General features: G+C 34.6%; 1 protein-coding gene across 6 annotated transcripts in view; it reads right to left on the bottom strand.

Annotated features, from left to right (window-relative positions):
- Positions 1-10200: 10200 nt before the first annotated feature.
- NRK (Nik related kinase) overlaps positions 10201-16600 on the bottom strand; it is a 144728-nt gene continuing 138328 nt past the window's right edge. For all 6 annotated transcript variants that reach the window (XM_072744954.1, XM_072744953.1, XM_072744958.1 and 3 more), the window contains 2 exons: positions 14754-14893; positions 10201-13383 (listed from right to left, as the gene is read on the bottom strand). In XM_072744954.1, the coding sequence (XP_072601055.1) occupies positions 13288-13383; positions 14754-14893 (236 nt within the window). In that variant the 3' untranslated portion in view covers positions 10201-13287. The remainder of the gene's footprint in view (positions 13384-14753; positions 14894-16600) is intronic.

The following is a 16600-nucleotide window of genomic DNA, read 5'->3' as shown; positions in this document are numbered from 1 at the left end:
AGGAATCTACAAATAGCTCCTAAAACTGAGTTAATTTAGCAAGGTGATAAGATACAAAAAGTCAATAAACAAAATCTAAATATATTTCCATATACTAGCAATAAACATTAGAAAACAGAATTTCAAACAACTTCACTTATAAAAATGTCAAAGAATTAAATATAGTAGTTGAGTTTGTATTATAAAAGATAAATTTTCTTGGTTGCCTTTTGTTAGATATGCTTAGCTATCTTCTGGTGAATCTTTTACTTCTCCATACATTAACATATATTTATTTTTCTCTTTGGACTTTTTTTGGAAATATTTAGGATGAACTAAATTTCCTGTTTTTGAAATGTTAGCAGTTAGCTATTTACAATCTTAGTGCAAACATGAAAATAATTTTTAAAAATTTTTATTGGTGTTCAATTTGCCAACATATAGAATAACACCCAGTGCTCATTCCATCAAGTGCCCCCCTCAGTGCCCATCACCCAGTCACCCTCACCCCCTGACCACCTCCCTTTCTACCACCCCTTGTTCATTTCCCAGAGTTAGGAGTCTCTCATGTTCTGTCTCCCTTTCTGATATTTCCCACTCATTTTTTCTCCTTTCCCCTTTATTACCTTTCACTATTTTTTATATTCCCCAAATGAATGAAACCGTATAATGTTTGTCCTTCTCCGATTGACTTATTTCACTTAGCATAATACCCTCCAGTTCCATCCATGTCAAAGCAAATGGTGGGTATTTGCCATTTATAATGGCTGAGTAATATTCCATTGTATACATAAACCACATCTTCTTTATCCATTCATCTTTCGATGGACACCGAGGCTCCTTCCACGATTTGGCTACTGTGGACATTGCTGCTATAAACATCGGGATGCAGGTGTCCCGGCGTTTCACCACATCTGTATCTTTGGGGTAAAACCCCAGCAGTGCAATTGCTGGGTTATAGGGCAGGTCTGTGTTTAACTCTTTGAGGATTCTCCACACAGTTTTCCCGAGTGGCTGCACCAGTTCACATTCCCACCCACAGTGCAAGAGGGTTCCCCTTTCTCCACATCCTTTCCAACATTTGTGGTTTCCTGCATTGTGAATTTTCCCCATTCTCACTGGTGTGAGGTGGTATCTCATTGTGGTTTTGATTTGTATTTCTCTGATGGCAAGTGATGCGGAGCATTTTCTAATGTGCTTCTTGGCCATGTCTATGTCAGAAGAATGAAACTAGACCACTCTTTTGCACCATACACAAAGATAAACTCAAAATGGATGAAAGATCTTAATGTGAGACAAGATTCCATCAATATTCTAGAGGAGAACACAACCAACACCCTTTTTGAACTCAGCCACAGTAACTTCTTGCAAGATACATCCACAAAGGCAAAAGAAACAAAAGCAAAAATGAACTATTGGGACTTCATCAAGATGAGAAACTTTTGCACAGCAAAGGATACAGTCAACAAAACTAAAAGACAACCTACATAATGGGAGAAGATATTTGCAAATGACATATCAGATAAAGGGCTAGTGTCCAAGATCTGTAAATAACTTATTAAACTCAACAGCAAAGAAGCAAACAATCCAATCATATGGGCAAAAGACATGAACTGAAAATAATTTTTAAATGTCTTTTGGCCTATATTCCTCTCCCCCCTTCTCTCTCTGTGTTATGGAATGAGAAATACTTATCTTTATTGTTTATATTAAGCGCCTGGCACAAGTGGGGTTTTAGCCAATTGTTATTAAATGGTTATGCAATCAATATTATGCTCGGTGGCCAATAAAGCTCAGGTGTAAAACTTTGGAATTTGCTCATTGAGAAATTAAAAACCTAGGGACGCCTGGGTGGCTCAGCAGTTGAGCATCTGCTTTCAGCCCAGGGCGTGATCCTGGAGTCCTGGGATCAAGTTCCACATTGGGCTCCCTGCACGGAGTCTGCTTTTCTCTCTGCTTATATCTCTGCCTCTGTGTGTGTGTGTGTCTCTCATGAATAAATACATAAAATTAAAAAAATTAAAACCTAGAATTTCAGGTAACATAGATATAAAAAAGGAAGTTAAGAAAAGAATTCCAGGGATCCCTGGGTGGCGCAGCGGTTTGGCGCCTGCCTTTGGCCCAGGGCGCGATCCTGGAGACCCGGGATCGAATCCCACATCGGGCTCCCGGTGCATGGAGCCCGCTTCTCCCTCTGCCTGTGTCTCTGCCTCTCTCTCTCTCTGTGACTATGATAAATAAATAAAAATTAAAAAAAAAAGAAAAGAATTCCATTTACAATGGCATCAGAAGTAATGAAATTCTTAGGGATATATTTAACAAAATATGTGCAAGATTTATACACATAAATCTATAATATATCACTGAAAGAAATTAAAGACTGAAATTAAAAAAAAGACTGAAATAAGTAAAGGCAATCTGTGTTATGGAATGACGGACATAACATTGTTAAGAGTGATACCCTCCACATTGATCTACATATTCAACACAATCTCTATGAAACAATTAGCTTCCATTTTTTTTTTTCAGAAATTGACAATCTAATCTCAAAATGTATACTGAACTGCAAGGGATCCAAAATAATCTTGAAAAAGAAGAGCAATGTTGGAAGAATCACACTCCTAATTTCAAGACTTAGTACAAATATGCAGTAATTAAAACAGCTTGATATTGGCATAAAGATAGATCAATAGCATGAAATTGAGAGTTCATACAAAAAACCTATATATTTATGGTCCATTGATTTTTAACATGGGAAATAAGACGATTCAGTTGAGAAAAGTGTGTTCAACACATGTTTCTAGGACAACTGGATATTCAGATACAAAAAAATTAAATGAGTTAGACCTCAATCTCACACCATACACAAAAATTAACTCAAAATGGATCAAAGACCTAAATGTAAGAACTAAAACTATAGGAGCACCTGAGTGGCTCAGTGGTTGAACATCTCTTTGGTTCAGGTTGTGATCCTGGCGTCCTGGGATCAAGTCCCACATTGGGGTCCCCAGAGGGAGCCTGCTCCCTCTGCCTGTGTCTCTGCCTCTCTCTGTGTGTCTCTCATGAATAAATAAAATCTTAAAAAAGGAACTAAAACTATCAAATTCTTAAAAGAAATAATCGGGAAAAGCTTAATAGCACTAGATTTGCAATGATTTCTTGGATATGACACCAAAAGCATAAGAAAAAAATGGTAAATTGGATTTCATCAAACTTGAAAACTTCTGTAGTACATGTGACACCAGTAATAAAATGAAAAGATTACCCATCGAATTGTAGAAAATATTTGCTAATCACATATCTGTTAAATGACTTGAAACCAGAATATATAAAGGATTTTTCCACTTTGGGATATTATGAATAATGTTGAACATTTGTGCACACATCTTTGTGTGTATATGTTTTGACTGCTCTTGGGTATGTACTTAAGAGTGGAATTACTGGGGCATGTGGTGACTCTATGCTTAACATTTTAGGATTTTTCAAACTGTTTTCTAAAGGAGCTGCACCAATTTACATTCCCACCAAGAATGTATGAGGGTTTCAATTTCTCCACGTTATGGAAAACACTTATTGGGCTTTTTAAAAATAACAGTCATCCTAGTTTGTGTGTAAAGTAGTATTTCATTAGAGTTTTGATTTACATTTCCCTAATGTCTAATCACCACATGTCATGCTACAAAATAGATTAACCTGACAAACATTTTGCTAATTGAAAAGATCCAATCACAAAAGACCACATATTGTATAATTCCTTTTATATATACTGTCCAGAATAGGCAAGTGTATGGAGACAGATAGCATATTAATGGTTGCCTAAAGTTGTGAAAGGGTGGATGGGTAATGGCGAGTGACTATTAAAGGGTGTGAGGTTTCCTTGGGGGGGGGGGTGATAAAATGTTCTGTAATTTGTTTATGGTGATATTTGCACAATATGTAAATATAGTAAGAGCCCCTGAATTGTACACTTTAAAGTAGTAAACTTTATGGTATGCAAAGTAGTAGATGATATGAGTCTGGAACTCAAAATAGTGGTTTAGAGTAGAAATAATTATTTGGGTGTTGTCAGTGGATAGATAGATGACATAAAAACGTATGAGAATAGGGGCTATCACTTAAGGAGAAATTGTAGATAAAGAGGTATAAGATACTAGAACTGAGCCCTGAGATACTACAACATTTAGAGATCAGAGATATGAGAAGAAACCAGAAGAGGAGGCAGGAAGAAATGAGACCAGTTAGCAGAACTGTATATACCACACATCAGAAGAGAATGGTATCCCAGAAGCCAAGAGAAGAAACTGCTTCAAGGAGAGAGTGATCAATTTTGCTAAACATTACTGATACATTAAATAAAAGAGGACTGGGAAGAATTGGCATTGTATTTAACCTTGTAGAGGACATTGATGACCTTGAGAAGAGCTTTTTAGCTCTTTGCATACAGTGGTGGGGATGAAAATTTGATTGGAATTAATACAAAACTGATCTGAGTAAGAGTAACTCTTACTCAATAAAATCAATTTGATATGTGGGTGGATAGAAGGGTAGTTGTTTTTATTTTCTCAGTGAACTGTGACTAGAGGTCATTAGGTGAGAATGAGAATGAGAGAGGCGATTTTGGAGAATTAAGGACAGAAGAAAAAGTATGAATTTTTAATCTTCCTAGATGTGAGTGGGCTAAGGGAATGCAGCATGTTATTGGGTGGTGTTGCCAGCCCACTGTTGGCTTTCAGTCATGCATTAAAAATGAGATCAGGGGCAGCCCGGGTGGGTTCGGCGGTTTAGCGCCACCTTCAGCCCAGAGCCTGATCCCGGGGTCCCAGGATCGAGCCCAAAATCAGGCACGCTGCATGGAGTCTCCTTCTCCCACTGTCTATGTCTCTGCCTCTCTCTCTCTCTCTCTCTCTCTCTCTCTCTCTGTGTGTGTGTGTGTGTGTGTGTGTGTGTGTCTCATGAATAAATGAATAAAATCCTTAAAAAATGAGATCAGTTAGCACACCACAATTATCTGGGCTGTAGGTGTGGAAGGGATGAAGAGTTCAATTCAAAGATATTTGTGATTTTTGCCAAGCTAAAAATAGCTATAGAATTAAGGGTCCATACAAACGATTTATTATGCTGACACACCATGAAATCTTAGCTAAGTAAGAGAATGAGGACTTCTTTGGATAAGGGTGAAAGGGAGTTAAAAGATGTGGACTGTGGCCCATATAAAGTCAAACAATTTTTAGAGTCCAGTGATAGAGGGAGTCAGCTGGAAAAATTAAGTAGTGGTATGAGAATGAGACAATTGAAATTAAGATTATAAAAGAAGTATAATTATTGGTAATTATATGGTCCTATGTATATTACTGTGGAAGTAGGTGGCTGAGATACTGTGGTCAAGTTTATTTGGATAGGAAGTCATGGATTACAGTAGGAAGGACAGGATCAGCTAAGTAGGTATTAATTTTATAAAAAAATTAGTAGTGTTGGAATAAATCACAGGCAAGTGCTAAATTTTTTAAGGAATGAGGAGAATGATGTGAGAGTCTATACATGACTGCGACGAGGAAGGGGTAATGGATAATATTATCTGATAGCAAGAGATTCAAAGTTATCAAGAGAAAGGAGGGAAAATGATCTAGAAGGACAATGGTTTGGAAGCTGCAACAGGGCATAAAGGAAAGTATCAGAGTATGAAGAAGGGGATTTTAGAGATCGTAATGAGAGATGATTAGATATTTTTGGACTTCCTCATCGTAGCAACAATAGTGTCTCCTTTTTCAAAATTTTCATTTCTTTGATTGCATTAAGTTGAATTCTTTTTCATATGTAGGTAACAGAATCAACTAATTATGGTCTTAATTTGTTCTGAGTTTCTCTCCCCAAGATTAAGGAGAGTTTTTCCTTGAGCAGGTACAGAGGTTATATAGTGGGGCTTAAAGCAAAAATTTTCTCAAAATCTCTTGCTGGATTTTTTTTAAGCCTAAGGTCTTTAACATAATTATGTTAGGATACCTGGGTGGCTCGGCAGCTCAGCGCCTGCCTTTGGCTCAGGACGTGATCCTGGAGTCCCGGGATAGAGTTCCACGTCAGGCTCCCGGCATGGCGCCTGCTTCTCCCTTTGCCTGTGTCTCTGCCCCCCGCCCCATGTCTATCATGAATAAATAAATAAAATATTAAAAAAATAATTATGTTAGGTAATTCTCATGAAGGAAAGGGAAAGAAGTAATTACATTTTATTTTTATATTTTTAAAGATTTTATTAATTTATTCATGAGAGCCACACAGAGAGAGGCAGAGACACAGGGCAGAGGGTGAAGCAGGCTTCCTTTGGTGAGCCTGATTTGGGACTCGATCCCAGGATCCCAGAATCACGACCTTAGCCAAAGGCAGATGCTCAACCACCGAACCATCCAGGTGCCCAGTAATTACATTTTATAAGGGATGAGGAGGGAACAAAAGCACAAGAGTTTAGGGGGAAATAAAGAGATTCACCAGGAATAGGAAAGGACATAAGGAACTTAGGTTATTAAAACATCAGGGACTCATGCTTACTCAGCACCCAAGGAAGTAGTATGGCCACAGTAGATATGACCCAAGGTATCTGGACTCCCTGCTTTGCCAAATATTTCAATGGCCAGACATAACACATAAGTATCAGAGTCACTGAAAGAGGATAAATGAACAACATCAAAGTTGACTAGTGTAGACTATAAACCAGTGGGGGTACCCCTCAATTTTCTGATCACGCAGACATTTGTATAACCTTAATGGATGAATGAGGAAAGTCCAAATAATGATTAAGATTGAATTTCCTGGTGGGATAAGAGTTGGAGTTCAAATAACCATTTTTTGTTTTCTTGTTTGTTGGTTTTGGTTTTTGCACATTCAAGTTTGTGAAGTAAAATTCACAAATACATTTTATGTTTTCAGATATAAGTGTTTTTAAGTTTTTAATTTTAATGCCAGTATAGTTAAGTGTTAAATTAATTTACAGCGTACAATATAGTGATCCAACAATTGTCTACATTATTCAGTGCTCTTCATGATAAGTGTACTCTTTAATTCCCATCACCTATTTCACCCATCTCTCCCACCTACCTCCCTTCTGATAACCATCAGTTTGTTCTCTATAGTTAAGAGTTTATTTCTTGGTTTGTTTCTCTTAATTTTTCCCTCTTTTCATTTGTTTTGTTTCTTAAATTCCACATATGAGTGAAATCATATGGTAATTTTCTCTGACTTATTTCGCTCAGCATTTTACTCTGTAGCTCCATCCATGTTGTTGCAAATGGCAAGATTTCATTCTTTTCTGTGGTTGAATAATATTCCTCTGTGTGTGTGTGTGTGTGTGTGTGTGTGTGTGTGTGTATGTAACATCTTCTTTAACCTTGGTTCCATATCTTGGCTATTGTACATAATGCTGCTATAAACAGGGGTGTATGTATTCCTTTGAATTAGTGGTTTTTTGTTTATTTCTGGGGTAAAACCCAGTAGTGCAATCACTAGATTGTTGGATAGTTCTATTTTTAATGTTTTGAGGAAACTCCATACCATTTTCCACAGTGGCTGCACCAGTTTGCATTTCCACCAATAGTATAAGACAGTTCCTTTTTCTCTATATTCTCACCAACACTTGTTTCTTGTGCTTTTGATTTTAGCCATTCTCACAGGTGTAAGGTAGAATCTTCATTGTAATTTTGATTTGCATTTCCTTGATGATGAATGATGTTGAACATCTTTTCATGTATCTGTTGGCCATCTGAAAGTCTTTGGAGAAATGTCTATTCATGTCTTGTCCATTTTTTTTTCAAATAAAACACTTATTTTTCCAGTCTGACATATAGTATTAATTTCACTTATAGAATGAAGATTTTCCTCACTAATATAACTTGAAGTCCAGAATTGTGATGCCTCCAGCTTTGCTTTCCTTTTCAAGATTGTTATGGCTATTTGGAGTCTTTTGTGGTTCCATACAAATTTTAGGATTGTTTGTTCTAGCTCTGTGAGTGGTTTAATTCACTTTGAAATTTTTTATATTCATTTCTGACTCTTGACTGAGATTCAGCTTTATAGTGTTGCATGCTTCCCTTTAGACTTTTGAAAAGATGGTCCCATTTGGCATATATTTTAATGGCTACCTATCCACTTGCAAGTCAGATATACTCCATCTGGTCAAAACATACCTTCAAGGAATGCCTGGAATTTGACAAATCGATTTACAGGAATAGAACTTAAAATATTGGGGTCAGAAAGTATATTGACAAGCTTTGGTGATCTTTAAATATGTCTCAAGATGATATATAGTCAATCTTGTGACAAAGAATTACCTTTAAAATAAATATTTGTATAAAACAGCCAGTTGAATGGCTTGTTCTTGTTCTATTTTATGTTATTAAACAATCTTTGTCATTACTCATGATCCTTGGGTAATTACTAAGGGTAACAGTGGTCCCTAATATGTTGCTTTTAAAGGTAATGCTATAGGTGAAATAAATAAGAGGATTAAGAATACACTTACTATGATGAGCACTGAGTAATGTACAGAATTATTGAATCACTATATTGTACACCTGAAACTAATATAACACTATCTGAATTGTACTTCAATAAAAAACTTGAGAGGACACTTTTAATTTTAATTTCATTTTGACCTATTCTTTGTTTCATTTCAGATTTGTAGGATAAAATCATTTGAAATTATCCAGTAAAGGTAATTACTCTTTGGTCACCAGACACAGATAGTACTTTGAAGAAACAAATGGATTTGTGAATTTTAAACTGTTGTAAATAAAATAGCTAAGGATAATCAAAGTAAAAAAAAGTCCATTTCTCCTTTTCAACTCATTACTTTATGTCTTTGCTGTATGCTAAGCACCAAACAAGTCACTTTGACATATAGGGTGGCAAAGCTATTAGAGAAAGTTATTCCCCAATCTGATTTTATACTCATCTATAAAGCAGATTCTGGGCTAGCTTCTAAAAATATAAATCCATATAGAATAAATTTTCCTCCTTTGGGAACTATTTTTTAATCAGTTGAAATGGTTGTAAGCAACATGACATATGACAATGTTTTCTGAAACATGTTTGGACTTTAATCCATTAGCTACTTTCTACTCAATTTTTGGAATTAAAGAGTAGCTATACTCAAAGGCTTTATTATCCTCAGGAATCTGAGTATCCTTATGTGAGGGCCAAAGGCCCTGTAAATAAAAAGAAGCTATTATATTGGAAATCATAATGTTGGAAAAGGTTCAGTTAACGGATTTGCAGTATTGGAGTCTGTAAACCCACTGCTTCTTTAGAGAATGATAAAGTTACTAATAGCAGCTTCTACTCATGACCTACCCTGTCCCTGTGTTTTGATAAAGCATTCTTAGGAAAATGCCCTCTCTCAGCCTTGGGCTATCCACCCTGCCCATTCTGATTCCAATCTGTGATGATATTTTTATTACTTGGATCACTGCCCCTTAAAATAGTTGAAGTCTGTGGGCTCTATATATCAACCTGAATGAGTCAATTTGATCATAGAAGGACTTTGAATTTAGACTCTAAAAGTCTGGATGAGCTTGTCATGTCCAGGTAACCCAACTCATGAATGCCTTGCCACACATGACAAATTAGGACCATGGTCAGCTGGCCGTAATGGGAAAACTTGATAAACTTCTCTCCAGAATGTTCCTAGACAACAGAATATTCATGGGGCCATGCCTCTAATGCTTCTGTGACCTGCTGAGAAAAGTGTTATTCCTCTTCTGTTCCCAACTGAAGGACTCAACTTTCTTGACAATTTGCCATAATTATTCTGTCTTTCATTTTCAACCATCAGCCTGCACTAAACCCTTTCTTGAATGTTAAGAAACTATAAATCTATTACTCCTCTATTTGGAAAAGGTTTCTCCTCTTATTTTCCACTGGACTTCAGGACACTGGGGTGGGATGGGAAGGGATTTGGCATTAAAATTTCCTTGGGTTTTACCCATGCTGTGGTGATGCTGTGTGTCTGTGCAAAGTCCCATACATTTTGAGGAAATTCTACCATTGTACCTAGAAAAATTTTAATCATATCAATGTAAACCTCCTTAGCCAGAATTCCTAATGTAATAACAAGAAAAACCCCTAAAAACTTCCAATTCATACCTTATTACATGCTTTAAAGAACTGAATATTCCCCAAATGAATCCTAATTCTGAGGCATTAGACAAGCATATTTCAAATAAAGATATCATTCAATATTTTTAAAAATGTTTATTTTTAGAGGTTGAACAATAGTTCATTACAGATTTTCTGATGAAACAATTAGCAGTCTCAAAGATTATTTCAATAAATTTTAAAGCACAGATCGAATATAAATTGATTTAAATAGGTATATTTTAAAAAATAATTGGAGTATTTAAAAGATCCCATTGAATGTATGTGGCATTATTCCTAGTTTTATGAATACTATTTCAATTAAATGAGTTCTGGCAGAAAACATCTACTGATTATTTTCTCTAGAAACTGGTAGCACTAAAATATTAAAAATATTAAAAATTATGCATTCTACTGGTTTGTATGTATGTGTACATGCATGTATATGCACATGTATGATTTCTGCTTTGCCTATTTTACTATATAAATGATCACCCTTTCTTACTATTTCTTCTGAGGTTCTGAGCTCACTTCAACAGACCTGATCACTCAGAGCTTTTCTTGTCAGCCCTTTTCATACATCATTTTCTAGTTTTCAAATATTTCTAACACTGCCTTTTATTTTGGACAAAGGCTTTAGTGAAAAAACTAAAGTACACTAAAATAAAACTGTATTTTGTCCCAGTGCTACTCACAAGCTGCTAGAACTTTCATGATTTCAATCACAGGGCTAGGGGAATTGGCTGGTCAGGATTCCCCCTCCATTGCTTCAGGTGCTTGATCTACAAAGCAAGGTGTAGATATACCTTCTATTACTGTGCACTGACTATGAAATTTAATTGTCTCTTCACTTCGTTTCAGCTGGCAAAGGATATAAAAATTACAGATGGAATAACCTCAAAATTGGAAATATTCATTACCTATGAATCACTTTAAATATTTTCAGTCCTTTCTATTTGGCTACTCAACATTTCAATCTCCTTTTGTGATATGTACTCAGCTTCCTTTCTTTATTAACACCTCATCCTTTAAAGCTCAGTTACACATCTGTAATTTTTCTTGTTTACTTTGGGGCATCTCTGTAGATTCAGTTCACTATGGTCTCTGTTTACTAGAATAACAGCCACAAAGCACAATGGGAGTTGACTTCCTAAAATAGTTTACTGTCTTAATGCCTTAAAATAAGATTTTAAGATAAAACTTATTTTTGAATCTTAACTTTGAGTAAATATTATGAAGAAAAAAATGAATTCTTAAAAGACTTGATTCTACACACTACTTAAATGAGAAAATTTTCTGAAATTCAAACATAGCAAGCTCCATTTGCTCAGCAATGAGGTACTTGCACAAAGTACCCCATGGCTTTTTGGTGTACAAATTTATAATAATGAAGACTACTTCTAAGGAAATAATTTGACATAAATGTTTGTTTTCTCTTTAAACTACTGCATTAAAAAGTCATTCGAGTTGTAAACGCACAAGAATAAGCCAGTTTTAGGATCACATTATTGTGTCACAGTAACAGAAATGTGAATCACATTTATTTCTTTAATTCATGGATTCAAGTTCTCCTAAATTCTCATTTTGAGCTACTACACTCTTGATAGAAGTTGTTAGGAAAATCCAAATCATCATTCTTGGCACCAGAGTGTCAAGAAACAATGTGTTATCATGAAATCACACATAGTCAGCTGCTTTTGTATTTTGGTTAACCAGGTAGTTTGTAAATTAGTATCCTGCTAGTGCTTGCTTCATACTTTTGAAGCAGAACTAGAGGAATTACATTGAGGTATACTTTGCGGTAGTTCTGTTGCTTCTCTGTTGCCCCAGAACTAACCATGGTATTGAGGAAATTATAAAATTATGTTTTTCACCAGGTAGCAGGTACTATAGGTGACCAAACACCACCTATCTATGGCATCTATAATATATTGGGTGATAGCATGATTTTCACTACTCTAAATTTGATGAAAGCTGTATTTTTTCAAAATATTTCTTTCTTTCTTTCTTTCTTTCTTTCTTTCTTTCTTTCTTTCTTTCTTTCTTTCTTCTTTCTTTCTTTCTTTCTTTCTTTCTTTCTTTCTTTCTTTCTTTCTTTTCTTTCTCCTAAACATTAAATCCCAACATGTGGACTTATCACTTTTAGATTAATTTCTGATTTTACAGTAATAGAAATAGGAAAAAAAAGCATTAGCAGCCAAAGTTTTTGTTGTTACATTTTGTTCTTTTTGTTTAACGACTGACCGGGGGGGGGGGGGGTTAGAATTTTTATATAGTTTAATCTGGGATTTGGAAAATATTCAATGTTGTCTGATGGTCTCACTGTTGGCCAGATAAGAGTTTTGATAAATCAACCAATCTGTTTTTGGGGGTTAAAATTTGATGCCTACTTTAATGTATTAAAAAAAAAAACCTCATTCTACAGTACATGTGTATAGGAGTTCAGTCCTGTATTCAGTCTTGCAAGTGTATTATTTGGTGGTTTTATTTTAAACAGCTATTGCACATTTTCAGGGGTTCTGAGGAAAATCAAGCATCTAAGACTTTCTTCCTCCTTATCAGGAGAAAACCAGCTTACTGTGGTATGAAAAAAACACAACTGGTCTCTGACTAGGGGCTTGACTGTCAAGGAACTATAAGTAAATGGGTAGCCTTTTCCCCTTTATCACTGTAGTTTTCTCCAGGCATGTAGGTTGTTCAGGCTTAGTCTGGTTTATAGCATAGTCATTATTTTCACTTAATAATCTAAACTTTGGTTCTTTATATGACTTTGCAAATGTACATATAGTTTGTTGCTATTTTTTTTCTGAAAAACTTCACTCAGGGTCAATTATTTTGAACGGATTTGTGATCTAACTTATTACAGGTTTCTTTACACCATGTAGTAAAATCTGAATATAGATACTGTCCAAACTGTCCAAAGAGTAATATTTGAATTCACAGTAACAAAAGTTACAAAGTTTGTGCAAAAGACATTGTACACCACTGGAGTACATAGAGCTTGCTATAGTTAATTTTATATATAAAGCTGCATTTCTCATTAGAACTATTTTGTGCTACATTAAAAGTAAAGTATCTGATTTAATTTTTCCCTAACAATAAAACTGAATGCTCATTTAATATCAGAAATATTAAGATGCAAGTTGCATATTTATGATGTTTGTAAATGTAATAAATCATTGGAACTTTTTAAACACCATAATTGTTTTGGAGCTCTTCAAGGTTTCCAAGGGTCATGAAGTAAACCCGGCTGTGGCGATTGCGCAGGGTGGAGGTAAAGAATAGCTTTAAAAAGAGAGAAAGAGATATCATCAGTAAATATTTACTACATTGTAATCTGATATTTGACAGATACAACTATAATTTCAATTATTCTACATCAACTAATTAAAATATTAAGCCATACTTTTCTTTTGGACCAGGATTTAAATGGAAGAAAAAGACTTTAAATTGGTATGGAGTCTAAATTATATATTAAAAATAATCTTCTATCATATTCTATATAATTGTACTTCACATAGTTAAAATAAAATTAGGTTTTCATTGTGGCACTCATCTGGTGACATTCTTGATTGACTTTGGTTAAGCATTATTCCTTTTGCTTTAAAAAAATCTACTAAAAAAATCTACTCAAGTTGGCTCTACTTTTTCTTTTGATATAAGGAAATGATTAAGATATTTGATGTTGTTCACCATTGTTGCTGCTGTTTAAATGGCTGCTGAAATTTTCTACTTGGTGGGATTTTCTATTTCAGTGGAATGTACTGACATCAATAGATTGATGTTATGAGTTAAACTAACCAGTTTAGAGAGGAACATGTCTTATGAGTATGGTCTGTGCCATAAAGAAAATTAAAACAGAACATGAAAATAAATAGCAGAGGCCTCCTTGTTAGGGCTAAGGCTTTCCACATCCACAATGAGTATACTTAGAAGGGTTTTGACATTGATGATGGTGATAATAACACTAACTACCCTTGACTTAATGCATCTCATGTCTCAGGCAATCTGTGAGATGCTTACTATATACACATTATCATTAATTTTCAAAATTGTTATCAAAAGAGTTATTAATATTTTCATTTGGAGATGAAGGAACTAAGAATCAGGAAGATTCATCAGTCTTCCAGATTCTTACACCTCATTAGGTGGCAGAACTAGGACTGCATGCTAAATCTATCTGACCTCAAACAGTGGTTCTTCCCATTATATCCCTTCATATTGCAAACCAGTACTTTTTCCTTCATGCATAATGTTTACCCTGCTTGTTCTGAAATTAATTTGAATCCTCTGCAATCTATTTAAAATGTGGATGTTTCCTAGTTTTGTCAGGATTATTTTTTCATGCTATTATTTCTCATAGTATGTAGAGACTGTAATGGTTTTATGTAATGTGTATTTTCCATTTAAACTATCTGAATTTGTTGTTAAAATCGATCACATTACATAAATAATTGACAAATTTCAATTTTATTTTTCTTTCCTGTCAAATGGGATATTACTACTGCAAAATGAAAAATTGTTTTTATCAATCAATAGTTTGCCAATTTGGGAATTATATCATAAATATATTTATGGCCAGAGGAAAAGGATTTTCTTACTTAATTTTCATTGCCTGCTTTATTTTTGCTGTAACTGTGGGATATAAACAATACCTTGTCACCTCGGGTACACAGAAATCTCAGCTTCTTAATTGACCTGCGCTTCAGTTCACTTTCCAGGACCCTTGATTGCAAAGAGCGGACTTCGATGGCCTTTTGGCCCCATCCTGTGGTTCGCTGTGTACACTCATAAGCTATAATATAAATTTAAAAATCAGAAAATTTTTTTCTATCAGTAATAACAAATTATAACCATAGTCAACATTTGATTATTAATAAGCTCATTAATAAGCTGAGTTTAGGTAAGCATATTTTGTTTTTCCTCCTTCTATAGTTAGTCATTTGGCCATGTGCTGCTCAGCAGTGGTATTCAAGCAAGCTATTCACTGTTATAATTGTGATTATTCAAATGTTGAATAACTAGATTTTTAAAAAAGATTTTTATTTATTTATTCATGAGAGAGACACACACACACACAGAGGCAGAGACACAGGCAGAGGGAGAAGCAGGCTCCATGCAGGGAGCCTGATGTGGGACTCCATCCTGGGACTCCAGGATCATGCCCTGAGCCAAAGGCAGACACTTAACCGCTAAGCCACCCAGGTGTCCCTGAATAATTAGATCTTAGTCTTTGTATTCCTATTCTCTAATACCACAGAAAAAGCTAAATGTTAATTCTACCCTGTTTATAGAAAGTAAAATCTACCGACAGTCATTTGTTTTACAGTCTAGTTGAGGTATAGCATTCCATAAGGGTTTGTATTTGGGCTCCAGTGACATACATTAAAAATCTGATTAACTTCAAAATTAAGACTGTTAAAAAATTATTTGCTCAGATAATAACTTTAGCAACTCTAGTGCAAGTCAATGAATGACCACATTATAAACAGAACTAAATTTAATTTGATACTGTGTCTTACTCAGGGAATTTTATTAAGATTTTAACTTTTGCACCCTGTGTCACCTACTACTTGGTAACAATAAAGATTATGACAACTGGATGTTGACAGATAGTGACTACACTTATTATGGTAAGCATTGAGTAATGTATAAAATTATAAAATCACCATGCTGCATACCTGAAACTTTACCTTTTTTTAAAATAAAAACTAATATAACATTATATACCAACTATATTTCAATTTAAAAATAATGACAATTGCCTTAAAGCAGAAAACCTAATTATGCAGTCATATAGTCAGCTGGTGCTGAAAAGTATTTTCTGACACAGGGAGAAGTATTGTTGTTGAATGTTTAACTTTTAAGTAGATTTTTTATGTACTTCATTGGAAAGTAAATTTTCATAAATAAATTCAATCCTGTACTTAAAATAATATCAAGATTTTGAGTCAAACTGAAATAGTCTAGAGAACACCAAAACAAGGCACCTTCATTCCCATGTTACATGACTAAAATCAGAATTCAGTTCTTAGACCTTCCATTTTTTCTATTATAGAAACAATAAACTGAGTTATTATAGTTCAAAAATTTTCTTTATAATTCTCAAAAGTTCTAGAATGCTTTTGTTTAAACCAAATTTTGCCTGGCCTATATATGTATACATTAAATATACATAAAAGGACTCATGAAAAAATTCTTAAACTTTGACAAAAGTGACTTTTTACAAGCATACTGTAAGGCATTTTGAATTCCTCAACTAAAACTTAAATAAGCATTTATGGTCTCTTGTTTCCTTTTCATTACAGTTCAAAATATTTCCGTGTATGAAATTGATCACAAAATTGTAATTATATTAAAATTTCATTTTTTTACCATTATATTTCACAATGGTATTTTTATTCAGACAAATGGCTCTCCTGGACAATGACTTTATAAATCCAGTTTCAGACTGGAATTAAATACAAAGAAAGTGAGAGGAATCCATGACCTGAGTGCTGGA

Source organism: Vulpes vulpes, chromosome X, assembly GCF_048418805.1.
Source record: "Vulpes vulpes isolate BD-2025 chromosome X, VulVul3, whole genome shotgun sequence".
Taxonomy (NCBI): domain Eukaryota; kingdom Metazoa; phylum Chordata; class Mammalia; order Carnivora; family Canidae; genus Vulpes; species Vulpes vulpes.
Note: the sequence above shows the minus strand (reverse complement) of the source record. Positions and strands in the feature narration are given on the sequence as shown.